Consider the following 26,650-nt stretch of genomic DNA (forward strand, 5'->3'; position numbering starts at 1 on the left):
AGCAAACTTAACACAAAACACAAAATTACTTACATTCTGGTAAAAGAACTCTAGCAAACTTTTTTAAGTATCTCTGTACATGGAATATATACGCTCAGTGCTTTTGAAGTTTTGCTGCTTGGCGGCCGTCGTTTTTTAATCTTTTGTGGCAACTCTTAAAAATGAGTTCGCACCAAGAATTAGGAAGTCAAGGTTCGGGTACATTTTTAAGTTCTATCACGGATCATTTTGCATGGTAAGTACTTATAGTTTGTTTTGCTTCTTTAAACACTTTATCGCAGCACTTCTACTTCATATCGTTTTCACAATCACTTGAACACGATAATTAATTCATAAATTCAAAGACTGCACACTGTTATGGAAAAAAACAAAAAAACAAAGGAAAAAACACACACATTTTCCAGATTGAAAAAAGTTAATCCGAACTTTGTAAAATGAGTTTAAATTAAAATCATCAACGCCCCACGGAAAAGCTCTATAACATGCAATTCAAGTTTTACAAAAAAAAAACATAACTGATTTTTTGCAAAAATGGGAAAAAATCTCAGAAGTGCAAATGTCCTATGCGGATCAGGTGTTGTGGGGTTTTTTTGAGATAGTGAGCTAATGAGGTTGGAGCGGGGGCGTGGCCGTGTGCTACCTGTCAATCGTGTTGCCTTGGCAACGTGGGAAACAGTATTGACAGTTGCCTCTTGCTGACAGCGACGCCGCCAGGATTTTCTCACCCTCGAGCTGCCGGGATCCGAAGCAGAGAAACGGGACGATATTGGCTTTACCACCTCAGTTCTCAAGTCTTTCACGGCGTCCTTAATATGTGTCGTTCCTCTCGCACTACGACCACGACATCCTTCAGGAGTCCGTCGGGCTTCAAAAACGCCACGTGTGTCTCTTTTGTAACGTATTTAATCGTCCGAAGTGACGTCAATTTCCTCAGGACTCGACTGTTTTGTCGCCAGCCTCCATCGGTTTATATGATGCGTTCCTTTCTTTTTCTGCTGCGAGTCTGATCCTTCTTCCTCTAGTTTCTGCCGTTTGAACTTCGTCCTTCTGTTCTGAAACCAGACTTTGACCTGTCGAGAAAACAAGAAAATTACAAATCTGATACAATTTAACCGAGTTTAGCGGTTAGGGTACTGAACTAGTCATCAGAAGGTTGCTGGATCAGGCCACAACACTTTCAGGTTCCCACTGTTGGGCCCTTGAGTAAGACCCTTAGGCTTTAACTGCTTGGATTGTATTCAGGAAAAACTGTCGATTTGCATAAAAAGTCTGTTATTTTTTTCTAAAGTGTAATTGATGCATTTAGTCTGCATATGAAAAAGAAATACAGTTGGTTTTATTTACACCCAACAAAACGTGTAAACACTGTTCACCTACACATGTAGTGTGGTGTTGTGTAAAATGGTTGAATAAACAAAAAAAAACTATACAATCGTCCAAAATATTGTGTTGAATTCATGTCGTCAGTTTGCCGGTTGATGTATTTACCTCTCTGCTAATCTGTTTTCCCTACATATAAAGTAAATTGTAGCGGATTAAAGGCTAACCAGCATGATGAAATTATAAGCAAACAATACAGTAGTCTATTTTTGTATTTATTTATTTACTCATCTTGAAGAGTTTATTTGTAAAGCAGTTTTATTACTAGTAGCTCACTGCACTCTTTTGCTGTGTTTAGTTTTTTTAAAACTGAACTAAATTTGTTGTTGATCTGAATTTTTTAGCTAGCTGTGATGATATTCGCATAGGCCAGCTCGAAAGTTTGACTGTTTCATCTCGTTAATCCAACTTTTAAAAAACGGATACAATATTATAATGACATTAAATAAGTCCTTTTTAATTCTTAATAGTTTGGTTTAAGTGTGAGAAACGTTTTAATTATAAATGAATCGAATTACATGTAAAACTGAGTTTGTGTTATTTTTAGCCTTTCTGGGACTTTGAGGTTTAAAGAAAACAAAACACCGTAACACACATTGTGTGACTAGAACTCATCTTATTGATAAATTTCTAAACACATTTACTGCTCCAAATAGAAAAGAAAAATAATTAAGTTTAAAGTAACACAAAATGTCTTGTTTTCAACCCGTTTATGATACACATTGGCCAACAGGGGAGAAGAGCACCATCTTTACGTAAGTATGATTATTCGTAATAAAGTAAGACATTTGTAACCCATATTTTAGTAAAGTAAAAGGTGTAAAAGTATGATAAAGATTTTATTTACTCCAGTAACCTAAATGTGTAAAAGTACATGCTCAAAATCCCAAAGATGTTCTTTGTTAAACGTTACACGAATAAAAAACACAAGATATTAAACCTCACTATGGTGTAGAATAATACAACAGTTATAAGGATGTATCATGCTTCTTGGTTAAAATTGAGTTCTGAAATGAAAAATCATCTCTGGAAGCGACGGTTTCATATTATAGCATTGCTTAATTAATTATGAGTTCGTTACGTCTGTAAACATTATGAGTCAGCATTTTTTGTTTGTTATATTTGCTGCTTTTCTCATAGTAAAAGACTGTTGGAGTGAGCAAATAACTTCACTGTACAGACTTTATGCAATCTTGAACCGAATCCACTCAATCGATTCCATTTTCAAAGCCTGAGGAATCGACTCCCCTCTTTAACTGTATTTAGTGCTTGATGCACCTTGATAAAAGCTGTCCCTTAAAAATGGCGGGTCTGTTTTAAAAATATACTGAGTAAAACGTTGGATTTTTATTAAACTTAACGAAGTACTAAAATATTGTTCAGAGATCCTCCGTATCCACATCGTAAGTAAACACAGTAACTAAGTACTTAAGACTTCATTACTTCCCACCTGTTGGCCAGGCAAAAAGAGCTGGCTTCTCAGCTTTAGTATCAGTGACGGGCCTGAAAAAAATGAATAGCCTTGCACAAAAAAGCCTCACAGTCACTCTATCCGAGAGAACAGAACCTTAATAGGCAGTCTTCATTCGATTTAGAGATCTCTTTCTTAACCAGCTACAACACTGAAGTCTACACCAACAAAAAGAAGACAAAAAACAGGGTTTTTTTAGTCTTTCGGCTGGCTTATACATTCTTTTTTATAAACAAGGAGTTATAAACAAAGAGTAAAAGCTACTTTGTTTGTTATTTATTAGGTTTTATAATAATATAAAATAAAAAATTTCCATTTTTATCGTAGTTTTCGAGCTATTTCTGCGTTCCAAAAAACTTTTTAGTGTAATTGTAAATTTGACGGAAAAAATGCTTTATATGCCATGTAATGGAAAGCAGGGTAAAGTTGGGAAAGTGATTGTCGATTTGTCTAATTGATCAGTGTGAAAAGTAATTACATTTTACCATAGTAAACATGTTGTATTATGAGCTAACACTTAAAACAATTCATGCCATTTACACATACAAGTTTTGTCCAACGTTTTGTTCAATTTAAACAACGTTAATGTGTCATTCTTTTCTGGGCTGCATAGAATATTCGATGTCTGAATATTAAATGCACAATTCATAATCTATTTAGTAAGGTTTTGTCATTAAATATTTTCATTATATATTTTGAAGGGAAATTGAATGCAATTGAATGCAAAGCAAGCAAATGTAGGACAGAGTACCTTAAACCATTAGTCTTTTTTATTTTATTACTAATTTCCTTTGTGAAAAAATACTGAAATAGGGTAAACTTAAGGTGTAAATTAGGATAGGTACAAATATGTATTTAGCAATTTGCGTTTTTGTATCAAAATAAAGTATAATTGACTATATTTTATATCTATATACACGTGTTGCAACACGACTTAAAAAAGCAGTTTAAACACAAAAAAAAACTTTCAATAATGTGCAGTACCATGTCATTAATTTAATAGGGGATCTATGTTAAAGATGCACATAATAAAGATTTACTTTTAATCCTATTACAGAAGGATTGGAGAGGAGAAAACTTTTCTATTGTGCACTTTATTCGTGGGTGTACTATTCGCCTTGCCTGATTCATTATCTTTTATCCTTCATATCAGCCGCAAAGTGAACTTGGCCAGCGAGGTGAATTTAATGCGCTTTTTCAGCAAGCTAATTGAAGCATTGAAGTGGCTCCTATATAGGCCATTTCTCTCTCTTGGCCTCGTTTTAAAAAAGGGGTCGGTGCTCATACCGGGCACAATATGGCCACCGAGCCGTATAAACACAAATACGATCCTAAATATGGTGAGGGGAAAATTCATCACATCCGCCTCTTTCTAGAAGTGCCCCATTTAAGCCGTTTAACCGGTTAAGTGCCAGGCGTTTCCTGTAGGCAGCTAACAGTTAAATCGATATTACACGGTAAATTCAGGTGCTTATAAAAACCTGCTTTTCTTTACAAAGACAAAATATTTATATGCTGTCACTGTCACACAACACAGATGCGCATTACAAAAAGAACGCAAAATATCCAGTGGGGTACAAACAAGAAAAAAGAAAAATAACCAAATTATTAATAATACCCTAATAATAGTGCACTTTTGAAGAATAATGGCATGAATTGCAATAACTCAATTTGCAAAAAGATTATCAACTAACTAAACGGTTTTGTTTGTTTTTTAAAGATGCACCAAAAATGTAATAAACTGTGCGCATAATTATAGGCAGTGTTTATTATATCAGAGCAAACAGCTTCCTCGTATGAAATGTGTTTGTGTATATATATATATTATTATTTTTTTTTTTTTTTTTTTTTTTTTTTTTTTTCAAATAACAAGCAAACACATTAAGCTGCCTATAACGCCCATGAGCTGTAACATTACCCAAAGCAACTTACATTTGGGACAGTATACAATAGAGGCAATCGAGGGTTAAGGGCCTTGCTCAGGGGTCCAACAGAGGACCAGAAACTAGCAACCTTCTGATCACTACACCTGTACTTCAACCACTAAGCTACCACTGCCCCAAAACCTGATTTGCCATGCAAAGCACGACATTAAAAACAAGCATATTATTAGAAGAAATGTCGAATACAGTTGACGAACGGTGCAATTTCCTTTAAAGCTTTAATTATTTTAAAGCTACTGTATGTACCTGTTAAGCTTTTGGCTATTCAGGAATTTAGAAAACAAATAGAGAACGAGGATTTGTTTTAAATGAACTTGAAACTTCAAATCTGAAAAATCTGTTGACCTGCGCAGATCATTCTAATGGTTGTACTATAGTCAAGTTCTGTCTGGGGATGAGGAGACAATATGTGATGACATTTTGAGTACAAATCCAGTGGGCGTTAATATTGTGTTGGATTTTTTTTTTGAATTTATCTTTCACATATATAAATTGATATAAATGTCTAATTAAAAAAAAAAAATCTCCCAACTCCCAAAATTCAATCACAAGTTCACAGTCAGGTAAGGTCACTGAGAGAAAAAAGACATCAAATTTAAACTTTACTGCAGCTTTGATCAGTTCAGTTAATCTAATAAAGAATGAAAGTTAAAAACACTTTGTCATGCCAATCTACCAAACACTGCTGTTAAAACCACCAAATCCAAAGAAGCTAATTTAAGCCATACATTGATCTAAAGAAGGCCAGTAAACATCTTATTTACCTGAGTTTCTGTGAGACTGAGGCTGTGCGCTAGTTGCTTTCTCTCCGCTCCCACGACGTAGTGGTTTTTTTCAAAGGCGTGTTCGAGTCTCAACAGCTGCGACGGAGAGAACGCTGTGCGGATCCGCTTGGGCTTCCTGGCGAGCGCGTTGTGCAACAGGAAACTCTCCGGACTCGTTTCGTTTCCTGCCAGAATGTGCGAGGGAAAAATTACTTTTCTGCTCACAATGTAACAGTCAAAAAGTTAATCATATTTTCTACTGTCAGTAATATTAAATCAGACTACATGACATTGGCGTCAGAGTCCAAAAACTGCGTTTATGTTAAGGTCAATTAAGTTAAAATTTGCAAGAGACATAAAAACCATTAAGACATGGTACAGTGCTGAAGTGTCACTGTTCTATGACGGTTTGCAGGCCTTGTAAAACACTATATCGTTCCACTATATACGTGTGCATGGCTGGAGTTGCAAAGGTGTTTTGTAAATCACAATAAAGTCAGAGAGGTCTACAGCAAACAGTAAAACTTCAGTGTTTACAGACTCTGACCAGAAAAGGGTTTTGCGTCGATGATATAAAAGAACACTAAATGAGTGTAGATCCTTTAAACTTCTCATGGTGCCACACAAAATGATAAATGATTTCCCATAATAAATGCGTATTTTGGTGTGACTGATTTTGTTTGTTCATTGTAGCACCAAAACGTATACATAATGCTGTACCGTACATCACATAGGCCACATACCTTTAACACAGCTGACAGTTAACTTTTATAGTCAAGTAAAATCATGTGACGAGAATTTCATTGAAAAGAACAAAAAAGTTCTGTTTGGAAAAGCATTCAACAAATTGTCAAGTGCTGTATCTCGACTATGATTTATAAAATCCTATTTATATGCAAATTAAATTAAAGGTTATTGACACATTCCTGATACGTAATATGTAAATGTAAGGTTACCCACATTTCCGATTTGTAATATGCAGGCCTTTATTTATAAACATGTTGAAAATAATTGACTATATTTGGCAAAACAACAAAAAATTTTGTATATATATATATATATATACGTATATATATAGAGGCCTATTTGGTTTGCGGTGTTAGGTAAAAGCACGGCAACACTGCGTTATGTTGTGGTGTTTATACGGCCTGTACTTGATAAGTGCAAACGCTAGTTTTCTTTATGTATTATTATTATTACCTATTTTACCATTTATTATTTTGATATCCTAACAAAAATGTTTGTTAAATGTTTATCTCAATGACAGTTCTCACACACATAAACATAGTACTTGAATACTGAGCAGGAACGTGTGTTTTTATTTTACACAAAAAATTAAAGCCGTTTAGGTCAATCTAATTTTCCAGTTTTGCTGCCTGTATTTTATCCTGCTTTATTTCAAAATATTTTTTAATTTTGTAGATAAATATTTCCTAATTTGATTAAACACGTCTGATTTAACAATTGCATACATTGCACTGTTTATAAAACATGTATTAAAATTATTACATGTATAGCCTAATAATCGTAAGTAATAAACACATGCATCGGAGATTTTACTTTCTCTATTTATATCACTGTGTTGTACAAATGTAGCCAAAATGTTCTGGAATAACATTTGATTGGGTTTGTAAAATAGTTTCACTTTACCATGTGAGGAGTTTATTTATTTTATTTGAAAATATTGTTAAAATATGACATTTTGACAAGTGTAATATTGTTCATACACGTCGTAAATAATAAATGTTTTTTTTACTATTATTTGTTTTAAAAAAGTCTCATTCAAAAACATTTGCGTAATTTAAATAATAATTCGATCTAATTCAAATAATAACGCGTTGTGTAACCAATTACTTTTCCTATTTATGTTGCTACATAATGAGGCATTAAAACTACGTTTGTAAAGTGTGTACTTTATCGGACAGAGTAAAAAGTCTATTTATTTACAGTGGGGAAAAAAATCCAAAATGCATTAATGCATTAAAAAACAAACACGGTGTTCGTTTTAGATAATTGTTTTACAGTGTCGAGCTTTTTTTATTTAAACGTGTAGATTTGCATCCCAAACATTTTTTTTTATAAATTGTTTGTTTTGTCAGAGATAAAGCTAATTTAATTTGAAAGGAAATAGTCTGAACGAAAAATCATGCAAACTTTGGAAAATCAACAATAAAACAATAAAACATGGAATAAAATGCAGTAACAGATTTACCTTGAAATCTGTGTCCCAAGTATCTGTATCTGTGTATTAACCAAGGGTAAAAAGTTGCTGGATCCCGTTGCTGGCTGGCAAATAATGCGTGCGGCCCGTGCGGGGAAGTAAGCGCGTGGTGAGCGGACAGCGCGTGATGCGGCGGCGGTGGCGGTGGATGGTGTGCGGGCACGACTGGATGAACCGGCACGGCTGAGCTGGGCGCATGAGACATGGCCTCGGCGAACATAAGGTCCGCGCTGGAGTAAACGCCTCTGGCTCCAGCTGTGAAGCCGTTCAAATACGGGCTCACGTGGCTGGCACCGGCATAGCTGAGCGCTGCCGCCGCCGTGGGTCGCGTGGGCTCCTCTGCTCGGGACGCAGGCAGTGCTGGAAGTGGAGGAGGATTATTATCCTTTGCTACTAAAGACTCGATAGTGAAACATCTCTTTGGCGTGGGCTGAAACATGGTGTTGAAAATATGTCCGCTATTCTCTCACGCGCAGTTAAATGTTCGATGTTTTGGGGGAAAATACTCCAATAAGTAACCAAAATTTTTTAAAACGCACACATGGATGCGGTTTGCGTCTCCAGCAGATCCATGGGCGCACCCGGACCAGTTCTCGTCAACTTGTGGAGGCGATTCAGTTCAGCCTAATTAACAGCCGATCCTGTAAACACTTCCTCTCGTCCGGAGCCGGCGGGATGGCTCGATGATTGGTCCTCCTTGCTGTTTGCCTTAAAGACTCCGGATAGTCTCTAAAGTGAGTCTGTACTCTCAGAGAGAAGAGGATTCGAGTGAAACTGAACGGAATCGCCCCTACTCTCACTCCTTACGCACCTCCTGTGCACCCCTTCAGCGCACTTTCTGCAGGAACTTGTGCGCCTTTTTCGTTGTCTGCAAGTTGTTTGCGCAATGACTGCGCGCTGTAGCCGTGATTTGTGCTAAAGCCGGTACTGAGTTTTATCTGAGTGCAGCAGCAGCAAAACGATTTGTTGTTTGCTTACAATACTTCAAATTTATTATCTAGTATTTTCTCTCTCTCTCTCACTTGTCTCTCTGTCTTCTCGAGTCCACTTTGCTTTGCGTCTCACCACGTTTTCATTTTTTCCTATCTGATTAGTTTACTCTCTCTCTCTCTCTCTCTCTCTCTCTCTCTCTCTCTCTCTCTATTGGTCAGAAGCATGAGGGGATAAAGCTCATTTATTAGACACAGGCAAGATTTTCAGCTTCGTTTGTTAAGAGGCCCATTACGCTATATAAGCGCTCATTAAATGACCCATAAAGCGCACGAACATTGCGAATTTATTGAGTCCGTTTATAGTTGCGCGCAATTACTATAAACACTGTGTATCATTGGTCGTTTTATTGTTGTTATTATTATTATTATTATTATTATTATTATTATTATTATTATTATTATTATAGTAGTAGTAATAGTATTACAAATTGCAGTTCTTTATAACTTACATTAGGTTGATTTGAATATGATTCATAGTTTTCCGTATGAGACTAGAAAATATAGATAGATAGATAGATAGATAGATAGATAGATAGATAGATAGATAGATAGATAGATAGATAGATAGATACTGTTTTTTTATTATAAATGTGACTATTTATATTTATATTAGTAGTAGTAGTAGTAGTAGTGGTAGTAGTAATAGTAGTGGTAGTATTACAAATTGCAGTACTTTATAACTCACATTAGGTTGATGATTTACTCTTTCTAAATATAATTTATAGTTTTCCATATAAGACTAAAAAATATAGATAGATATTTTATTATATTCTATCGCTGCTATGTATGCTAAATATATTATTATTATTATTATTATTATTATTATATATTATTATTATTATTATTATGATATATTATTATTATTATGATACATTATTATTATTATGATACATTATTATTATTATTATATATTATTATTATTATTATATATTATTATTATTATTATGATACATTATTATTATTATTATTATTATTGTGGACGGCACTATGGCGCAGCAGGTAGATTAAATGCCGTACAGCGAGCAACATGACTGCTATAGAACTTTCAAAATCCTGTCCGTCGGTCACTGTGTGGTCCGGGTATACCAGATCTTTCACTTCCCAAATACATGCAAGTAAGTGTACTGGCTACAATAAAATTGCACTTATTTATAACACATAAATATATAAAAGTGTAAGTATGTTAAGGCCTGTGATGGCTTGGCGCTTTCTCCAGTGTGCATTTCTGTCTTGCGCTATGTGTTTCCGGGTGACTCCGGACCAGATGGGACCATGACCAGGATAAAGCGGTTATTCAAAAATTATTATTAATATTATTAAATTGCAGTACTCAAATTAGGTTGATGATTTACACTTTCTGAATCATATTTTCCCATAAAGAATAGAAAATACGTTCGTCCATTTCCATTGAGATTTTATACATTTTACGATTTTTATATTGTCGTCAAACTTACATAATTTGAAGGTTTTGTGCAACTTTTTTGCACTTTTGTAATAACTGATAAACTCACGATACCATGAATAAAAAACGGAGCTTTTGTTTCTTACGACGTAAAGATATGCTTTTTTAACATAAAAACGTTATTAAGCGTAATGTCAGTCGCAGTCCGCCAGTTTCAGTAATGACTTTGTTCCATTAGAAAACGATTTATTTAACTGTATAATTGTTTTTAAAACCTTAAGATAATTTTGTTATTGTTTCTCAGACTCGCCTCTGGACACAGTATACTATGAATTTTCATTTTATATTAGTTGAATTTATCAATAATAATAATAAAAATTTTGTTGTTAATGTTGTTATAATAATAACAACAATGATAATAATAATAACAACGATAATAATAATAATAATTATGATTATTATTACTATTATTATTATTGTTTTATCATTATTATTGCTTTGTCGTGGCCAAATTATGTGCGTGTGTGTGTGTGTGTGTGTGTGTGTGTGTGTGTGTGTGTGTTCGATTTCAGATCATAACGCCAAAGCTTCAGTGGAATGTGGGAGTTTAGATGTCTAAAAATCTAAGGATGTAGCGCCACCTGTTGGTATATTTATAAAACAGTCACTAAACGATAAAGCTGCGGTTCTTGAGCAAAAACACAAAAAATACAAAAGCTCCTTCGTTTACAGTAAGTACCATGAGTATGTTTTAAATCCATGTTCTTTATTCGATTTATCGATTGGCGCATCCCTGAATAAAAAAAGATAATTCCCCTTATAAAGATTGCGTATCAATATCAATTGGTAAGTTTACTGCTTCCTATAAGAAGAATTGACGTACCGTACTGTTTCGTGTTTCTTTGCGTGACTAAGTAAACTTCATAGTAACCTGTAACACTGATAGAAAATTAGAAGCACTAATTTTTGTGTTGGGCAAAAATCAAACGTATGTTTTATATAGATTGAGGCCAGTGGGAATCTTTTTTGGGTTCTTTATAGATGAAATATTAAAAAAGGATCATCTTTTTCACCTCCTGATTTTAGGTGGCACGATCACAGCTAAATAAAAAAGTTACATTTAACGATGAATTTATTGTTACCAGCCTTTGATTACTTTACCTTTGATTTGATTACTATACATTTCTTAATAGTTCTTTAAATTTGCATTACATTTAATGTAAATTAAATTATTTTTGCATTATTTTAGTACACTAAATTGACAGACTTTTAAAGTTTTTAAATACATTAAATCACGGCAACAAAGTCTTTCAAATTAGTTTTAAAAATACTTGAAAAATACTTTAAATGTATTGTCAAGAAACCTGGGTATAAATGATCGATTTGAAGAAGGCTTTACGTTCTATTCTCAACATTCAGGTCTACTAAACCCCTCAGCCTAAAGGAAACCTGTTGATTAACTGATGTGTAAAACAACACAAAATGCTTCTAAAGATTTGTTTCGACTATCTAAGAAAATGCTCCAAATATTTGGATATCTAATTTTAAATTCCACAAATGACAGAATACATATATTTATTACATTTATTACATATAAGTATAGGAACATTAAATTGTTTTTTACATAAATTATACATAATTAAGCATTTCTAATGTCTGACTGCTATTTATTTTGATGATAAACGTAAAATGCTTCTTACTTCTGGGACTTGTTTTCAAATAGGGACTTGTTTTTAGACCAAGTCGAGGATACAACTTTTTTAACATGTTTTACCCTAATATTTAAAAAAAGAAAAAAATGGTATCGGTATCTATTATTATCATCATCATCATCATCATCATCATTATTACAACGGTCTTTAAGGTTTCATTACAAGCCTAGAAATGAGACTAACACAAATTTGCATGTAATGCAATTCAGTGTATTATTAGTTTGTTAGAATTAGAATTATAACAAACACAAAACAATACAATAGTTCATTTTAAGTTGTTGTCTAAAGCTTAAACAAATGTATAACTTAAATATTACATTTCAATAGCAAGAGGATAATTGTGGTCTTTCATATGAAAACTTATATAAGAATCATTTCTTACTTGAATCCTTTTCGTTACACAGAGTTAGAGGTGATCGTAAAATAATCTGAATTAACATCTTAAAACGGATTTTTCTTTTTACACGATACAGATATTTACTTGACGGATAAATTACTGTAAGCTGAGCCTGATAAACAGTTCTTAATTTTATGATTAAAACAGGTTAAATAAAAGGTCTGTCATCTGTAGTTTTTCAGAAGCAAAGAATATATAGGGGGTTCACGCCCCCGGCCAATATTTAGATAAGCTCAAAGTGCACCCCCCATGATGTAAAATTAGAAATAAACATTCCACTCGCTATATTTGGTCCCCCGCAATGTTTAATTCATGGTTACTGCCTTGCTCAGACAATTTAGTGGAATACAGAGGCTGGTGATTCTGTAATAAACCATAAGACGGAAAACTTTAATTCATTCACATTACAAATATTTCACATCAAGGTTTATTCATTTATGTAATTACATTTCTGTACTTTACAGTCGCGTGTCAGTTTTTCGCTTAAAATGCGGTTACAATTGTAAATGCTATTTTATCGTAATCGTGTCCGTTGATATGATTCTGTGATTTTGTAATGAGGAGACCAAAGTTCAACGAAATGAACTCACTTCACTTTAATTTAATTGCACCTACCCTTAATTCATTCTGATCAGCTATCAGCATGCAGCATATATATATATAAAATTTGTTGAGGGGGCCCCAAATTTATTTTTGCACTGGGGCCCATGAGCTTCTAGTTACTCCACTCGCTCAAACGATTAAGTGAAGGTGAAGGAACCATATATTTTGTTCTTTTTGTAGGCCTTTACATGACAAAAAACATTATATTTGCTTTTCAGCTGACGTGCTATATAGTCAAGACATTAATATTTACCGATGTTTGGACTAAAACATTATTCTGACTTATTCATGTACGTATTTAATATTAACGTCAATGACAAACACCAACTCAACCAAAACTGAACATCCACAACAACGCAAAAGTATCATAACGTTACAACGTCACATCTAGGTTGTATTTTTGACTAAATCGTAAACATTTCTTTCGATGAAAAGTGAGATTACCTTAAACTGTAACTTTGCCCAGCTTGTCAGTTGAAAGCAAATTTAGATTTTTTATTTGGCCGGCAAAAACATCATAGGTAAAATTTAAAATACAGTGGACCCTTAACTTACGAATTTAATTGGTTCCGAAGGGCTGTTCTTAAGTCAAAATGTTTGTTAGTTAAACCTATTTTTCCCATAAGAGAGAGAGAGAGAGAGAGAGAGAGAGAGAGAGAGAGAGAGAGAGAGAGATTCGGTTCGTAATCCGAAATTTGTTTGTACGTTAAGTTGAAAAAGATCGTTCGTAACCCAAAATGTTCGTATGGTAAACCGTTTGTAACTCAAGGGTTTACTGTATAAGGTTTGATCTCTATAATGCAGTCAGATAATTCATTAAAATGTAAAGAACAAAGGGAAAAGGAAACTTAGTTTTTGACTTCAGTTACAAAAAATAGTAATATGAAATATACAATAAAATGCATTATTTAAACTTTAAAATGGTTTACTCACTGTCTTAACTGCTTATTCAATTCGAATCGTGGGGGGTGCTGGAACCTATCCCAGCTTTTCAATGGGCACAAGGCACACAGTAACACCCTGGACGGGGCGCCAGTCCATTGCAGGGCAGACACATATATACACACACACACCCATTCACCTATAGGGCAATTCAGTGTCTTTAATTAACTTTACTGCATGTTTTTGGACTGTGGGAGGAAACCAGAGCTCCCGCAGGAAACCCACGCGGACACGGGTAGAACATGCAAACTCCGCACAGAAAGGCCCCGGACCGCCCCGCTTGGGGATCGAACCCAGGACCTTCTTGCTGTGAGGCGACAGTGCTACCCACTGAGCCTCCCTAAAATGGTTTATTACTATTAGATTTATTTTACATTAAAATCGTCAAGTAAGGCCTGCAGGCTTCACTAGAGGGCACCTGGTGGCCCAGTAGTCCAATAACTTTACTAAGTAGTGTCGTTTGCTAAGTTACTTACCTTACTGATCTCACTCAAGCAAACAAGGAGACATAATGCAATTACCACCAGTGTGATTGGTGGTAAATGCAGTTTGGCCTGTTGGCTGTGTTTGAGGAAGCAAGTAGCAAGTCAGTTCCATAAGGTACTTTACAGTATACAAAACAGAATAGATTACTTCAGTCTCAAATGCAACTCAAAGACTTAGCACAGCATGATTAGAAAACAATGAAACACTAACCACTTGGAAAATGTAACAACAGATTCTGGACAGAAGTGTATCTTTACTTTTTAAAGCACACATGGATTCAATGGGTAAATCGTTAGTATAGCCTGTGTTCAGTTTTAAGCCAATTGAAAGCATTTTGTACCACCTGACACATTTCATAAAGCAGGGAGAAGAATGAACACATTTTCACTGAGTTTAACACAACAGTAGACGGCGGTTAGCGAAAGCTTCAGGTCGCTGTTACAAGGTCGCAGCGAGGTTCATCCACCGAGCTGTAGAGGAGCTGCAGAAAGAGTTTAAGCAAACACGGAGCTCTAATCCAGTTTGGGAAGTTCATCACCTCTGCCGTGGGAATTCAGCCCTCTGATTGTCCCCAAACGAAGACTTTCGTTGTGAAAGCAGCCAAACCGAAACACAGAGGCGCACTGAAACAACTAAATGTTGCATTCTAAATTCCTTTGTTTGTAAAGCAAAATAGAGGATTAAAATGTGTGGGTGGTCCTGTAACACATGGACATATATTCCTTATATGGCCAAAAGTATGCAGACACCTGACCCAAAGCTTGTTGGACATTTCATTCTAAAACCATGGACGTTAATATTGAGCACCTACACCTGTCTCTTCTTGCCCTGTGGAAATTTGTGCCGATTAAGAGGTTTTGTGAGATAAGGCACTGCTTTTGGACAAGAAGGCTTGCTTTCCAATTCATCTCAAAGGTTCAACAGGGTGGAAGTCAGGCTTCTGTGCAGGCCACTAGAGTTTCTCCACAATAAACCCATCACAACATGTCTTTAAGTGCACACGCATAGTTGCTGTGGGCAGGCTGGTTGTCTACATAAAGACATGATTGGCTATGTCTATGGGGGGGTGTATGGCAGAGGCCACATAATAAATTGGGGTCAAGTCCAGGGTGTGTTACTGTCCAAGTGATTCTGGTAAAACATAAAAATGAAATGGAAAAATGTCATAACTCTTAAGTAATTTTAAATGCTAATTCATGACAAAGTATCCATCTAAAACATTTTAGCAATGAAAAGTGATTTATGTACATTTAATCTGTCACATGCTATGATCCATTCCATAATTAAAAAAAAATAAAAATAATATGCTATAAAAACTATGTACTGTATTTCAATGTGACATTCACATTTTATCACACTACAATACCACCACAAACCACTGGTTGGGGAAACCTTGATCTAAACAAATAACAGGTGATTTAGTCAGACATTGTTTCAAATAATATAACTGGGTATGATTTTATTTGCATCCTTTAAAACTAGCATCTTGCAAAACCCTAGTGATTATAGTAGCCTGTTCACAAACTATTACTCAAATAAAAATTGTTCATTTTAAATCATGATTTAGTCTGTCATTGAATTTAATGCGAAAAGGAAAAGGAAATTGTTTTAAATTATTTATTTTATAATTATTATTATTTATAAACTTCTGCTTTAACTGAGGATATAAATATATATATATATATATGGTAAGAGGAGCTGATAAAATGGACAGTGAGTAATATATACGTTAATTGTCGTTAATTGCGTTAATTTTATTAATTTTTGAATTTTATTATTTTATTAATTTTTTTATTGCTAAACATTTTCTTGAAATAAAAATGTGCATAACTCATATACTGATCAGCTATAACATTAAAACCACCTCCTTGTTTCTACACTCACTGTCCATTTTATCAGCTCCTCTTACCATATAGAAGCACTTTGAAGTTCTACAATTACTGACTGTAGTCCATCTGTTTCTCTGCATGCTTTTATAGCCTGCTTTTACCCTGTTCTTCAATGGTCAGGACCCCCACAGGACCACTACGGAGCGGGTATTATTTGGGTGGTGGATCATTCTCAGCACAGCAGTGACACTGACATGGTGATGGTGTGTTAGTGTGTGTTGTGCTGGTATGAGTGGATAAGACACAGCAGCGCTACTGGAGTTTTTAAACACCTCACTGTCACTGCTGGACTAAGCATAGTCCACCAACCAAAAATATCCAGCCGACAGCGCCCCGTGGGCAGCGTCCTGTGACCACTGATGAAGGTCTAGAAGATGACCAACTCAAACAGCAGCAATAGATGAGCGATTGTCTCTGACTTCACATCTACAAGGTGGACCAACTAGGTAGGAGTGTCTAATAGAGTGGACAGTGAGTGGACACGGTATTAAAAAAAAACTCCAGCAGCGCTGCTGTGTCTGATCCACTCATACCAGCACAACACACACTAACACACCACCACCATGTCAGTGTCACTGCAGTGCTGAGAATGATCCACCACCTAAATAATACCTGCTCTGTGGTGGTCCTGTGGGGGTCCTTACCGATGAAGAACAGGGTGAAAGCAGGCTAAAAAAAAGTATGTAGAGAAATAGATGGACTACAGTCAGTAATTGTAGAACTTCAAAGTGCTTCTATATATAAAATGTAGTGGGTTTTTAAGGTATTGCCTGATTAAATAAACTCAGCACACTTAATCCTTCCCAGGATGATGAATCACAATTATATCTTAGTATAATTTTGTTTTTCATTATGTGACATCATTTTATTCTATGTAAAACAAAAAGCTCTACCAGTTTTACTAACTGTAACATCACCACATAATCCTCAAGTCCTCAAGGCAAATTTTGAATTTACCTTTTTTTAGATAGTCATTTTTCTCTATTCAGTATAATAACAATTTAATGTGTAAAATTTAGGACAATCATTGTCTGTTTTACCACCAGTTTATCTTTTATTCAGGGTCGCGTTAGGTACAATTCAGTGGGCAAAAGGTAAAAAAAAAACCACCCCAGACAGGTCGCAAGTCCATCACAGGGCAAACACACACACACACACATCTGTAATCGCTAACCACTTTTCATCTGTCCGCAAAGAGAGCAAAGTTCTCCAGATCATCCATTGCTAGTGCATGTGACTTAACCAGAGAGCAGAGGCCACAAATGTACTGCGGCAATGATTTTTCAACACTAGCACAGCTAAGATTCAAACTCGTATCTAGGCGATGGTGTGCTAGTGGATTAGATGCTGTGGCCTCAAGTACAGTTCATCTTCACTGCAATTTCACTATGTTGAAGAGTAAAACTTGTAATATATTAATATACTTTTTCATGTTTTAGATCCTCATTCAGCTGCATGGTTGATGAGCACCAGAACAAGTTTTGAAGAGAATATTAAATTAACCTTAACATTTACTGTTAACAGAAATAATTGAATGAACTGGCTAAACAATTCAAACAATCTCCAATCTTGTTCAGTCAAATGGATTTCACAACTTTATTTTTTTTACCATCAACAGTAAAGCAAAGTTTCTTTAAGGGAATAGCATAGCTACTGCACCGGCTACACCACCAACAGCAGCTCCTGCAGAAGCAACAGCAACTTTGGCAGCAACAGTAAGGCCGGCTGCCCCTAAAAAACAGGATATAAACAGAATAAGATATGCAGAACAGTGAAAAATGTTGATGGCCTGATTATCATCATTCTGTCATTCTGTTTGTCTCTAAGGGCACTGTATTTACCAGCAGCCTGCAGGAAGGCCACAGCACTTCCTGCAGCAACACCGCCACCATTAGCAATGGCAGCTGACGACATCATCCATGACCCCAGGGATCCGGCAGCAATGCCACCACTTGTGAAACCAGCTGCTGAAATCACAACCGGAGCTGCCACAGCAGTGACGACTTAAAAACAAAACAGTAAGAGAGAGGAACATTATATGAACTGTTGAAAAAAGTAATCAATTATTTGAATACATGGTGTACTTATAGTGTATAATATAGACCAGGGGTGCCCATACTTTCGTCGCTTGAGATGTAATATTTCAGTTGACAGTTCATCGCGATCTCCTTTTAAAAAGGTTTTTTAAATGTGCTTTGTTTGCCTATGTTGATATTTAGCATTACAGGGCAAGCGACTGAAAAATCAAACTTACCTTATTCTGATGATTTGCACTTGAATGGTGTCAGCCAGGTTTATGTAGTCTGGACAAGAGCTGCTAATGTCAATTGTGTTCATCAGAAAAGTTGGACTAATATTTAGACTATTTTCATGGGAGAAAAGGCTGATTCTTTGAAGTAGGTTCACAGATTAAAAAATGCTGTCAAATATGTGGCACATACAGTATTTTTGGATATTTTCTCAGTCAGCAAGTGGATTGTGATTGACGTATTGGGCACCCCTGATATAGACCCTATACTTATAATGTTTTATTTATATATTGTAAATAAAATATGTTTTCATAATGATATTACAATTTACTGTGACAATTCTATAGAACTTTTATTACTTTGCAGTTGAAGTAAGTAGTGGTCCCTTGGTAACAGCTGGAGTTATAAAGAAATCATTTAAATCTAAATTAGCGTGACCATGTTCATGAAAATCCATCATTATTTTTAAAAGCATATCGCAATGAGTTTAAAAAAAAAGCTTAGGCGATAATACATGTCGGAAAAGGATCTCCGTGAATCTGGCCCCCCATGTGGTCAGAAATGGAATATAAATATTATTAGTAGTTTGTGCTGTGTTTGTAGGAATCATCGTTTGTGCTGGCACCGTTTCAGAGAAATTAAGCATTATATTTTATTACCTGTGACGTCACTCAACCCCCCCCCCCCATCAGAGGCCAAATCGCACCAAAATCGAATCAAATCGCACATCTCATTCGTTTGTACTATGTTTGTGCTGCTAAAAGAAATATTTGTGCTGTTTTAAGTCTCAACTTATAAAGCCATAAATATTGGTCCAGTGACGTCACCAGCCCCCCAATATCATCCAAATCACACCAAAACCATCTCATTTGTTTGTGCTGGTTTGTGCTGCTAAAAGAAACATTTGTGCTGTTTTAATTCTTACGTCATAGGCGAAACAATGTTTTTTTTTTGAGTAACGTCACCCAGCCACCATTTACGTCCAAATCGCACCAAAACCATCTCCTTCGTTTGTGCTGCTAAAAGAAACATTTGTGCTGTTTTAATTCTTACGTCATAGGCGAAACAATGTTTTGTTTTGTTTTCGAGTGACGTCATCCAGCCCCCCATTAACATCCAAATCGCACCAAAACCATCTCATTCGTTAGTGCTACGTTTGTGCTGGTTTGTGCTGCTAAAAGAAACATTTGAGCTGTTTTAATTCTTACGTCATAGGCGAAACAATGTTTTTTTTAAGTGACGTCACCCAGCCCCCCAGCCCCCCAATTAACGTCCAAATTGCACCAAAACCATCTCACTCGTTTGTGCTACATTTTTGCTGCTAAAAGAAACATTTGCGCTGTTTTAATTCTTATGTTATAGGCAAAACAATGTTGTTGTTTTTTTCGAGTGACGTCACCCAGCCCCCAGGGGCGTAACTACAGGGGGGGCAGGTGCATTGGGGCCCATGGCAGGGGGGGCCGATCCACGACATAAACTCAACCACCCACTGTATATACATACAGTGTATCACAAAAGTGAGTACACCCCTCACATTTCTGCAAATATTTCATTATATCTTTTCATGGGACAACACTATAGACATGAAACTTGGATATAACTTAGAGTAGTCAGTGTACAGCTTGTATAGCAGTGTAGATTTACTGTCTTCTGAAAATAACTCAACACACAGCCATTAATGTCTAAATAGCTGGCAACATAAGTGAGTACACCCCACAGTGAACATGTCCAAATTGTGCCCAAATGTGTCGTTGTCCCTCCCTGGTGTCATGTGTCAAGGTCCCAGGTGTAAATGGGGAGCAGGGCTGTTAAATTTGGTGTTTTGGGTACAATTCTCTCATACTGGCCACTGGATATTCAACATGGCACCTCATGGCAAAGAACTCTCTGAGGATGTGAGAAATAGAATTGTTGCTCTCCACAAAGATGGCCTGGGCTATAAGAAGATTGCTAACACCCTGAAACTGAGCTACAGCATGGTGGCCAAGGTCATACAGCGGTTTTCCAGGACAGGTTCCACTCGGAACAGGCTTCGCCAGGGTCGACCAAAGAAGTTGAGTCCACGTGTTCGGCGTCATATCCAGAGGTTGGCTTTAAAAAATAGACACATGAGTGCTGCCAGCATTGCTGCAGAGGTTGAACACGTGGGAGGTCAGCCTGTCAGTGCTCAGACCATACGCCGCACACTGCATCAACTCGGTCTGCATGGTCGTCATCCCAGAAGGAAGCTGACGCACAAGAAAGCCCGCAAACAGTTTGCTGAAGACAAGCAGTCCAAGAACATGGATTACTGGAATGCCCTGTGGTCTGACGAGACCAAGATAAACTTGTTTGGCTCAGATGGTGTCCAGCATGTGTGGCGGCGCCCTGGTGAGAAGTACCAAGACAACTGTATCTTGCCTACAGTCAAGCATGGTGGTGGTAGCATCATGGTCTTGGGCTACATGAGTGTTGCTGGCACTGGGGAGCTGCAGTTCATTGAGGGAAACATGAATTCCAACATGTACTGTGACATTCTGAAACAGAGCATGATCCCCTCCCTTCGAAAACTCTTTGAAATCCCTTTTCCAACAGGATAACGACCCCAAACACAACCTCCAAGATGACAACTGCCTTGCTGAGGAAGCTGAAGGTAAAGGTGATGGACTAAACCCAATTGAGCACCTGTGGCGCATCCTCAAGTGGAAGGTGGAGGAGTTCAAGGTGTCTAACATCCACCAGCTCCGTGATGTCATCATGGAGGAGTGGAAGAGGATTCCAGTAGCAACCTGTGCAGCTCTGGTGAATCAGTTTCTTCCGTTCAAATCTCTCGACCACCATGGGCAAGACCAAAGAGCTATCAAAGGACGTCAGGGACAAGATTGTAGACCTGCACAAGGCTGGAATGGGCTACAAGACCATCAGCAAGAAGCTTGGTGAGAAAGAGATCACTGTTAGTGCGATAATTCAAAAATGGAAGAAATACAAGATCATTGACAAGCTCCTCCCGTGTAATTCTGGACTGACCTCACCTTTCTCAGAATCATTCTTACCCCACCAGGTGAGATCTTGCATGGAGCTCCAGAGTGAGGGTGATTGTGATCTTGTATTTCTTCCATTTTCGAATTATCGCACCAACAGTGGTCTCTTTCTCACCAAGCTTCTTGCTGATGGTCTTGTAGCCCATTCCAGCCTTGTGCAGGTCTACAATCTTGTCCCTGACGTCCTTTGATAGCTCTTTGGTCTTGCCCATGGTGGTTGAGAGTTTTGGACGGAAGAAACTGATTCTGTGACAGGTGTCTTTTATACAGGGACAGGACTAATTTGTGTGCCTCATGGGCACATAACCGGTCTTTGGGGGTCAGAATTCTTGCTGGTTGGTAGGGGATCAAATACTTATTTCCCTTAAATAAATACAAATTAATTTATAACTTTTATTTAATGTTTTTTTTCTGGATTTTTTGTTGATATTCTGTTGACAAGTTGAACTTGAACAGTCTATAATTTTTATGGAAGGTTTATTTTAACAGAGAGAGCCTCTGTTAAAATAAACCTTCCATAAAAATTATAGACTGTTCAAGTTCAACTTGTTGGGGGGGCCCCAATCTTTTTTTTTTTGCACTGGGGCCCATGAGCTCCTAGTTACGCCACTGCCAGCCCCCCATTAACATCCAAATCGCACCAAAAACTCGAAAAAAAAAAAGAAAACATTGTTTCGCCTATAAGTTGAGAATTAAAAGAGCACAAATGTTTCTTTTAGCAGCACAAACGAATGAGATGGTTTTGGAAATTTGCAATTTGGCCTCTGATGGGGGGAGCTGAGTGACGTCACAGGTAATCAAATATAATGCTTAATTTCTCGATTATTCCTACGACACAAACCAGCACAAACGAATAATAATATTTAGATTCCATTTCTGACCACATGGGGGGCCAGCTTCACGGAGCTACAGGAAATCGACATTTTTAGACTTATCCTGAGTACATATCCTGAGATGTCAACAACCTTAAGTAACACATCCACACACAAATCATGTACTAGAAGACTTTGGAGGAACACTTCACATTTTCCAGTGTATCCTAAATGTGGTAGTTTACACCACAGTATTTGGTTAAAAACATAAAGCTTGAGATTATAATTAAGTCTGTTTAGTACATACCTGCTCCGACAGCAGCCGCAATAATTGGTGCAACAGCTTAAAAGAAAAACATTAAGTATTAATAAATATTTTAAAGACATCAAAAATGAAATCTGACAGAGCAGGAGCTACTTACGGGGTACCATTGTAACAGTAACTGTGTGTCTGTTCACACTGAGCAGAATTTATACAGCAGCAGCATGAAGGTGGGGCTCTTAAACAGAATCGAAACTTAAGGAATGACTCAGAAAGCAGGAGATAACGTCTTGTTTACTTCAATCTAACTGGTAGCTTTATATAAACCAGATGAGTTTTATAGCCTTCTGTGTTGTAAAACTATTTTTTCATTGGATTCTTTGATTTTTCTTTATTTTGTAAAAGCTGTTGTATAATACCAAAGTAACTCCCTCCCTCTCATTTTCTATTGCTTAAATACACCGATCAGGCATAACATCATGACCTGTTTCTCTGCATGCTTTGTTACCCCCCTTTCACCCTGTTCTTCAATGGTCAGGACCCCCACAGGACCACCACAGAGCAGGTATTATTTGGGTGGTGGATCATTCTCAGCACTGCAGTGACACTGACATGGTGGTGGTGTGTTAGTGTGTGTTGTGCTGGTATGAGTGGATAAGACACAGCGGCGCTGCTGGAGTTTTTAAACACCTCACTGTCCCTGCTGGACTGAGCATAGTCCACCAACCAAAAATATCCAGCCAACGGCTTCCCGTGGGCAGCGTCCTGTGACCACTGATGAAGATCTAGAAGATGACCAACTCAAACAGCAGCAATAGATTAGCGATCGTCACTGACTTTACATCTACAAGGTGGACCAACTAGGTAGGAGTGTCTAATAGAGTGGACAGTGCTGCTCATACCAGCAGAACACACACTAACACACCACCACCATGTTATTGTCACTGCAGTGCTGAGAATAATCCACCACCTAAATAATATCTGCTCTGTAGTGGTCCTGTGGGGGTCCTGACCACTGAAGAACAGGGTGAAAGCAGACTAAAAAAGTATGTACGGAAACAGATGGACTACAGTCAGTAATTGTAGAGCTACAAAGTGCTTCTATATGGTAAGTGGAGCTGATAAAATGGACAGTGAGTGTAGAAACAAGGAGGTGGTTTTAATGTTAAGTCTATTCAGTCCTATGCAAACGTTTGGACACTACAGTAGATTTAAATAAATAAATACAGCTAAAGTAATGGCATTTTTGGCATGGTGAGGGATTCACACTGAGCAAAATTTATAATGCAGTAGCAGAAAGGTGGCGCTCTTACACAGAATCGAAACTTAAGGAATGATTCAGAAACGAAACACAAGCAGGAAATAAATCAACCCTGGGATTAAAATAGCATACTGTATCATTATGGGGAGGACCAGGGGCTAAATAGAAATGCAGTGGGAAATGTAAAATGCAATACGTCATTGCTTTTCTATAGTAACATACGTTGTTTTCACGTTGCTACACCTCTTTAATGAAAAACAATACACGAGGATGTGCTTTAAAGATCCATTAAATTGATCTAACGTTGCTCGACCGCTTAACAAATAAAACAATACATGTAAGTTTGCATTTAAAATAATTAAATACTGAATTTGTGTCATAATTGATTTAAATGAAATCTTGCAGCTGTTCTACATTTTACTGTAACAAAACAAAGCAGTACATTCATTGGATTTCTGTCCTGTAGCAGTGCTGTATACACTGATCAGCCATAACATTAAAACCACCTCCTTGTTTCTACACTCGCTTTCCATATAGAAGCAGTTTGTAGTTCTACAATTACTGACTGTAGTCCATCTGTTTCTCTGCATGCTTTTTTAACCTGCTTTAACTGTTCTTCAATGGTCAGGACCCCCACAGGGCCACCACAAAGTAGGTAGATAATTCTCAGCACTGTAGTGACAATGACATGGTGGTGGTGTGTTAGTGTGTGTTGTACTGGAATGAGTGGATCAGACACAGCAGTGCTGCTGGAGTTTTTAAATACCGTGTCCACTCACTGTCCACTCTATTAGACACTCCTACCTAGATGGTTCACCTTGTAGATCAGAGATGACCGCTCATCTACTGCTGCTGTTTGAGTTGGTCATCTTCTAGACCAGGGGTATTCAACTAAAATTTAAAGGGGTCCAGTTAGAGAAAATTTCTTGAAGCAAAGGTCCGGAATGTTTAACTATATATATATATATATATATATATATATATATATATATATATATAATGTAAATATATTGATATTTACATTTACATTTTCAGCATTTAGCAGACGCTTTTATCCAAAGCGACTTACACAATGAGCGGAACACAATGAGCAATTGAGTGTTAAGGGCCTTGCTCAGGGACCCAACAGTGGCAACTTTGTGGTGGTGGTGGGGCTTGAACCGGCAACCTTCTGTTTATTAGTCCAGTACCTTAACCACTATAACATATATACAATATAGTATAATGTAGCCTAGTAGTTGTATCAACATCTGCATGTTATCAATAACTGTCAAATCAAATGTCTGTTTATTTATTAGGATTTTAACGTCATGTTTTACACTTTGGTTACATTCATGACAGGAACGGTAGTTACTCATTACACAAGATTCATCAGGTCACAAGGTTATATCGAACACAGTCATGGACAATTTAGTATCTCCAATACACCTCACTTGCATGTTTTTGGACTGTGGGAGGAAACCGGAGCACCGAAGGAAACCCATGCGGACACGGGGAGAACATGCACACACAGAGAGGACCCGGGCCGCCCCACCTTATCAAACCTTTCTCTTATCAAATTAAGAGAAAATAAAAATAAATTGTGCTCCAGTGTGAAGTAAAAACAGAAATTAGTCTCTCCATCACGGATTAAATGCTGTATTTTTGCTGTACACGTTTCTTTTTTGGAGAGCGCCATTTGTCTCCTGTCTCACTCGTCTTTTTCTCAACTTTCTCCTGCACAGTTGTCTGTATCTCTCCCTTCGTTTTTTCTACGTTCGCTATCTTTCTTTTTCTTTCCACATGTAACTCGCCTCTAACTCTCTCAACTGTCTGCACTGCAGTCGCAGTGTTTACCGGCTGGAATGCACAGACTTGATTGGCGTGCATGTCACGTGATTGGTCTGTGCGTTTTCTCATCCGCTAAACCGCTACCGTAAAGACTACAAAAGCTGCGCCGGTTAAAATAGAAGCGCTCCGTCAGGTTTCAAATAATAACTTTCTGTTTTGGCTATAGGTCCGGGTCCGTATGGGACAGCTTCTGGGTCCGGACCCGGACCGCGGTCCGCCTGTTAGTGACCTCTGTTCTAGACCTTCATTTACATTTTCTGCATTTAGCAGACGCTCTCATCCAGAGCGACTTACAGAAGTGCTTCCATAGTAAACATGTCATTTCTCAAGTTTTAGTAAACAACAGTCAAAGACCACGAATCTGCTGAAACCTGTTAGAACCAAAGTGTTGTTGTTTTTTTGGAAATGGAAAAAAAATGTTAGTAAATAGGTACAAGTCAGCTTAAGTGTTTAGTAAAAAGGTGGGTTTTTAATTGTTTTTTAAAGACAGCAAGAGACTCAGATGTTCGGACAGAGGAAGTTCATTCCACCACTTGGGTGCTAGAACAGAGAAGAGCCTTGATGCTTGTCTTCCTTTAGTCCTGGGTGGAGGATCAAGTCGAGCGAGACTAGTGGCTCGGAGGTTGCGCGGTACAGAGCGGGGTTTGATTAGGCCTCAAAGGTAGCTTGGGGCTGGTCCATTTTTGGCTTTGTAGGCGAGCATCAGTGTTTTAAACTGAATGCGTGCAGCTACAGGAAGCCAGTGAAGAGAACACAGCAGTGGGGTGATGTGGCAGTGTTTGGGCTGGTTAAAAACCAGACGGGCAGCTGCATTTTGAATGAGCTGCAAGGGTTTAATAGTGGATATGGGAGCTCCTGCCAGGAGGGAGTTGCAGTAGTCCAACCGTGAGATTACAAGTGACCTTCATCAGAGGTCACAGGACGCTGCACATGGGGCACTGTTGGCTGGATATTTTTGGTTGGTGGACTATTCTGTCCAGCAGTGACCGTGAACTGTTTAAAAACTCCATCAGC

General features: G+C 37.3%; 2 protein-coding genes across 3 annotated transcripts; both read right to left on the bottom strand.

The window, feature by feature from the left end:
• Positions 1–802: 802 nt before the first annotated feature.
• On the bottom strand, positions 803–8,303 carry emx2 (empty spiracles homeobox 2). 2 transcript variants are annotated; one of them, XM_062995757.1, is made up of 3 exons: positions 7,771–8,303; positions 5,559–5,743; positions 803–1,070 (listed from the first exon to the last, which is right to left on the bottom strand). In XM_062995757.1, the coding sequence occupies exons 1-3, from the start codon at positions 8,216–8,218 to the stop codon at positions 903–905; spliced, it is 801 nt and encodes a 266-aa protein (XP_062851827.1). In that variant the 5' UTR covers positions 8,219–8,303; the 3' UTR covers positions 803–902. The 2 variants fall into 2 exon arrangements, with proteins under 2 accessions (XP_062851827.1, XP_062851828.1); XM_062995758.1 differs by lacking the exon at positions 5,559–5,743 and having other exon boundaries at positions 864–1,070.
• Positions 8,304–17,236: 8,933 nt separating this feature from the next.
• LOC134314931 (interferon alpha-inducible protein 27-like protein 2A) lies at positions 17,237–22,777 on the bottom strand. The gene is made up of 4 exons (XM_062995759.1): positions 22,706–22,777; positions 22,591–22,626; positions 18,044–18,205; positions 17,237–17,933 (listed from the first exon to the last, which is right to left on the bottom strand). Exons 1-4 carry the CDS (start codon positions 22,713–22,715, stop codon positions 17,836–17,838), a joined length of 306 nt encoding a protein of 101 aa, XP_062851829.1. The 5' UTR covers positions 22,716–22,777; the 3' UTR covers positions 17,237–17,835.
• Between the last annotated feature and the right edge of the window lie 3,873 nt (positions 22,778–26,650).

The sequence above is a fragment of the Trichomycterus rosablanca genome, chromosome 5, assembly GCF_030014385.1.
Source record: "Trichomycterus rosablanca isolate fTriRos1 chromosome 5, fTriRos1.hap1, whole genome shotgun sequence".
NCBI classification, from domain to species: Eukaryota; Metazoa; Chordata; class Actinopteri; order Siluriformes; family Trichomycteridae; genus Trichomycterus; species Trichomycterus rosablanca.